At 50.9% G+C, this 5454-nt stretch overlaps 1 protein-coding gene across 1 annotated transcript; it reads right to left on the bottom strand.

The window, feature by feature from the left end:
- Positions 1-869: 869 nt before the first annotated feature.
- On the bottom strand, positions 870-5015 carry LOC138368157 (nascent polypeptide-associated complex subunit alpha, muscle-specific form-like). Its single transcript, XM_069330461.1, has 2 exons — positions 4971-5015; positions 870-4832 (listed from the first exon to the last, which is right to left on the bottom strand). The coding sequence occupies exons 1-2, from the start codon at positions 5013-5015 to the stop codon at positions 870-872; spliced, it is 4008 nt and encodes a 1335-aa protein (XP_069186562.1).
- Positions 5016-5454: the final 439 nt, after the last annotated feature.

The raw sequence follows: 5454 nt of genomic DNA, 5'->3' as shown, positions 1-5454 counted from the left end.
GCGATAAACAATGGGCACAGTTTCTTTCACCCTATGCCCCTGTTACCTAGCAGTAAAATAGGTACCTGGGTATTAGCTAGCTGTCACGGGCTGCTTGCTGGGGGTGGAGGCCTGGTCGAGGACCGGGCCGCGGGGACACTAAAGCCCCGAAATCATCTCAAGATAACCTCAAGATAGTCATAACTGGGGATCCATATTCGGAGGATATGTCTAATGGGCAATTTCCTGTTTCATGGTCAATTAGGGGGAGTTAATCAGGTGGTGGGAGTGAAATGTTCTAGAGTTCTCTAGAGTTACTGGTAGTTGATGAGGTACAATGGTGGTTGGTGTAGTACCGAGGTAATCAAATACCTGGGTGACAAGGTGTTGGACTAGAGGGGTGGCTGTGGTAACTATGGGGCAACTCTAGAATAGTTAACTAAGAGCCGGATAATGGACGAAAGAGAACCATTACCCTTGACTACACTAATATGGGGACCTTGATAAGACTCTAATATGGGAGTGACTACCAGGCTTCCTCAGGTCACTACCAGGCTTCCTCAGGTCACTACCAGGCTTCCTCAGGTCACTACCAGGCCTCCTCAGGTCACTACCAGGCTTCCTCAGGTCACTACCAGGCTTCCTCAGGTCACTACCAGGCCTCCTCAGGTCACTACCAGGCTTCCTCAGGTCACTACCAGGCCTCCTCAGGTCACTACCAGGCCTCCTCAGGTCACTACCAGGCCTCCTCAGGTCACTACCAGGCCTCCTCAGGTCACTACCAGGCTTCCTCAGGTCACTACCAGGCCTCCTCAGGTCACTACCAGGCCTCCTCAGGTCACTACCAGGCCTCCTCAGGTCACTACCAGGCTTCCTCAGGACTAAAGGCGTCATTCTGCACCTGAGGCACATCTCGAGTGCGTGACAAGAAGTGATGTGTCAGTCACAGCAGTAACGTCGTGAGGTACAGCAGTAACGTCGTGAGGTACAGCAGTAACGTCGTGAGGTACAGCAGTAACGTCGTGAGGTACAGCAGTAACGTCTTGAGGTACAGCAGTAACGTCGTGAGGTACAGCAGTAACATCTTGAGGTACAGCAGTAACGTCGTGAGGTACAGCAGTAACGTCGTGAGGTACAGCAGTAACATCTTGAGGTACAGCAGTAACGTCTTGAGGTACAGTAGTAATGTCTTGAGGTACAGCAGTAACGTCGTGAGGTACAGCAGTAACGTCGTGAGGTACAGCAGTAACGTCTTGAGGTACAGCAGTAACGTCGTGAGGTACAGCAGTAACGTCGTGAGGTACAGCAGTAACGTCTTGAGGTACAGCAGTAACGTCGTGAGGTACAGCAGTAACGTCGTGAGGTACAGCAGTAACATCTTGAGGTACAGCAGTAACATCTTGAGGTACAGCAGTAACGTCGTGAGGTACAGCAGTAACGTCGTGAGGTACAGCAGTAACGTCGTGAGGTACAGCAGTAACGTCTTGAGGCACAGCAGTAACGTCGTGAGGTACAGCAGTAACATCTTGAGGTACAGCAGTAACATCTTGAGGTACAGCAGTAACGTCTTGAGGTACAGCAGTAACGTCTTGAGGTACAGCAGTAACGTCGTGAGGTACAGCAGTAACGTCGTGAGGTACAGCAGTAACATCTTGAGGTACAGCAGTAACGTCTTGAGGTACAGCAGTAACGTCTTGAGGTACAGCAGTAACGTCGTGAGGTACAGCAGTAACGTCGTGAGGTACAGCAGTAACGTCGTGAGGTACAGCAGTAACGTCGTGAGGTACAGCAGTAACATCTTGAGGTACAGCAGTAACGTCTTGAGGTACAGCAGTAACGTCTTGAGGTACAGCAGTAACGTCTTGAGGTACAGCAGTAACGTCGTGAGGTACAGCAGTAACGTCGTGAGGTACAGCAGTAACGTCGTGAAGTACAGCAGTAACGTCTTGAGGTACAGCAGTAACGTCGTGAGGTACAGCAGTAACGTCGTGAGGTACAGCAGTAACGTCGTGAGGTACAGCAGTAACATCTTGAGGTACAGCAGTAACGTCTTGAGGTACAGCAGTAACGTCTTGAGGTACAGCAGTAACGTCGTGAGGTACAGCAGTAACGTCGTGAGGTACAGCAGTAACGTCGTGAGGTACAGCAGTAACGTCGTGAAGTACAGCAGTAACGTCTTGAGGTACAGCAGTAACGTCGTGAGGTACAGCAGTAACGTCGTGAGGTACAGCAGTAACGTCGTGAGGTACAGCAGTAACGTCGTGAGGTACAGCAGTAACGTCGTGAAGTACAGCAGTAACGTCGTGAGGTACAGCAGTAACGTCGTGAGGTACAGCAGTAACGTCGTGAAGTACAGCAGTAACGTCGTGAGGTACAGCAGTAACGTCGTGAGGTACAGCAGTAACGTCGTGAGGTACAGCAGTAACGTCGTGAGGTACAGCAGTAACGTCTTGAGGTACAGCAGTAACGTCGTGAGGTACAGCAGTAACATCTTGAGGTACAGCAGTAACGTCTTGAGGTACAGCAGTAACGTCGTGAGGTACAGCAGTAACGTCTTGAGGTACAGCAGTAACGTCTTGAGGTACAGCAGTAACGTCGTGAGGTACAGCAGTAACGTCGTGAGGTACAGCAGTAACGTCTTGAGGTACAGCAGTAACGTCGTGAGGTACAGCAGTAACGTCGTGAGGTACAGCAGTAACGTCGTGAGGTACAGCAGTAACGTCTTGAGGTACAGCAGTAACGTCGTGAGGTACAGCAGTAACGTCGTGAGGTACAGCAGTAACGTCGTGAGGTACAGCAGTAACGTCTTGAGGTACAGCAGTAACGTCGTGAGGTACAGCAGTAACATCTTGAGGTACAGCAGTAACGTCTTGAGGTACAGCAGTAACGTCGTGAGGTACAGCAGTAACATCTTGAGGTACAGCAGTAACATCTTGAGGTACAGCAGTAACATCTTGAGGTACAGCAGTAACGTCGTGAGGTACAGCAGTAACGTCGTGAGGTACAGCAGTAACGTCGTGAGGTACAGCAGTAACATCTTGAGGTACAGCAGTAACGTCGTGAGGTACAGCAGTAACGTCGTGAGGTACAGCAGTAACATCTTGAGGTACAGCAGTAACGTCGTGAGGTACAGCAGTAACGTCGTGAGGTACAGCAGTAACGTCGTGAGGTACAGCAGTAACATCTTGAGGTACAGCAGTAACGTCGTGAAGTACAGCAGTAACGTCGTGAGGTACAGCAGTAACGTCGTGAGGTACAGCAGTAACGTCGTGAAGTACAGCAGTAACGTCGTGAAGTACAGCAGTAACGTCGTGAAGTACAGCAGTAACGTCGTGAGGTACAGCAGTAACGTCGTGAGGTACAGCAGTAACGTCGTAAGGTACAGCAGTAACGTCGTGAGGTACAGCAGTAACGTCGTGAGGTACAGCAGTAACGTCGTGAGGTACAGCAGTAACGTCTTGAGGTACAGCAGTAACGTCTTGAGGTACAGCAGTAACGTCGTGAGGTACAGCAGTAACGTCGTGAGGTACAGCAGTAACGTCGTGAGGTACAGCAGTAACGTCGTGAGGTACAGCAGTAACGTCTTGAGGTACAGCAGTAACGTCGTGAAGTACAGCAGTAACGTCGTGAGGTACAGCAGTAACGTCGTGAGGTACAGCAGTAACGTCGTGAGGTACAGCAGTAACGTCGTGAGGTACAGCAGTAACGTCGTCAGGTACAGCAGTAACGTCGTGAGGTACAGCAGTAACGTCGTGAGGTACAGCAGTAACGTCTTGAGGTACAGCAGTAACGTCGTGAAGTACAGCAGTAACGTCGTGAGGTACAGCAGTAACGTCGTGAGGTACAGCAGTAACGTCGTGAGGTACAGCAGTAACGTCGTGAGGTACAGCAGTAACGTCGTGAGGTACAGCAGTAACGTCTTGAGGTACAGCAGTAACGTCGTGAAGTACAGCAGTAACGTCGTGAGGTACAGCAGTAACGTCGTGAGGTACAGCAGTAACGTCGTGAAGTACAGCAGTAACGTCGTGAGGTACAGCAGTAACGTCGTGAGGTACAGCAGTAACGTCGTGAGGTACAGCAGTAACGTCGTGAGGTACAGCAGTAACGTCTTGAGGTACAGCAGTAACGTCGTGAGGTACAGCAGTAACGTCGTGAGGTACAGCAGTAACGTCGTGAGGTACAGCAGTAACGTCGTGAGGTACAGCAGTAACGTCGTGAGGTACAGCAGTAACGTCGTGAGGTACAGCAGTAACGTCGTGAGGTACAGCAGTAACGTCTTGAGGTACAGCAGTAACGTCGTGAGGTACAGCAGTAACGTCGTGAGGTACAGCAGTAACGTCGTGAGGTACAGCAGTAACGTCGTGAGGTACAGCAGTAACGTCGTGAGGTACAGCAGTAACGTCGTGAGGTACAGCAGTAACGTCGTGAGGTACAGCAGTAACGTCGTGAGGTACAGCAGTAACGTCGTGAGGTACAGCAGTAACGTCGTGAGGTACAGCAGTAACGTCGTGAGGTACAGCAGTAACGTCGTGAGGTACAGCAGTAACGTCGTGAGGTACAGCAGTAACGTCGTGAGGTACAGCAGTAACGTCGTGAGGTACAGCAGTAACGTCGTGAAGTACAGCAGTAACGTCGTGAGGTACAGCAGTAACGTCGTGAGGTACAGCAGTAACGTCGTGAAGTACAGCAGTAACGTCGTGAGGTACAGCAGTAACGTCGTGAGGTACAGCAGTAACGTCGTGAGGTACAGCAGTAACGTCGTGAGGTACAGCAGTAACGTCGTGAGGTACAGCAGTAACGTCTTGAGGTACAGCAGTAACGTCGTGAGGAGAACACCCGGGGTCATCCAATAGCTCTGTGATTCATTAAACAATTTTGTCCTTCCCGCCGAGAAGAGTCTCACGGGACAAGTCTCAGTCACATCAACCAATGTTGAGTGGTGCACTTGGTGACGGTGCTCGGGGTGGTCTCTCAGACTGAGAAAGACTCACCAAGACGTGCATGACTGGCAACATTCCCGCTGCCTTGAGGGCCATCTTTTGTTGGGGGGGGGGGGGGGGGTAGGTGTGTGGCCTTAGGAGGTGTGGAGGAGGAGTGAGAGCGACAGCCGCAGGGTACTGCCTCCAGCGCCTCGTCGCTAATGCTACCGGGAGTCATAATAGTGAGGCAGGAAGCAGAGGCCACACTCAGGCGGAGACGGGTGGTGGCAGGCATCCCGCCGGGTAGTGTAGTCCACGGACCTCCACCACCCCTTCCACACATTACCCACCATGAGGCCTCATAACACTGCAGCTACAAAATGGCTTCAGCTTCGCCAAAAGAATTTCATGCTGTTAATTTTAATTTCCATGCTCTCTACTCACTTACACTACACACGAGGTCATTTCATTTACATATGAAATGGCCTGGTGTGCAGGTGATCCCTTGTCCCTCTCCTTCTCTACTTAGTCAACAATTTACCGAAAACCTGTCAGT

This window comes from Procambarus clarkii, chromosome 24 (genome assembly GCF_040958095.1).
Source record: "Procambarus clarkii isolate CNS0578487 chromosome 24, FALCON_Pclarkii_2.0, whole genome shotgun sequence".
In the NCBI taxonomy this organism is placed as follows: Eukaryota; Metazoa; Arthropoda; class Malacostraca; order Decapoda; family Cambaridae; genus Procambarus; species Procambarus clarkii.
Note: the sequence above shows the minus strand (reverse complement) of the source record. Positions and strands in the feature narration are given on the sequence as shown.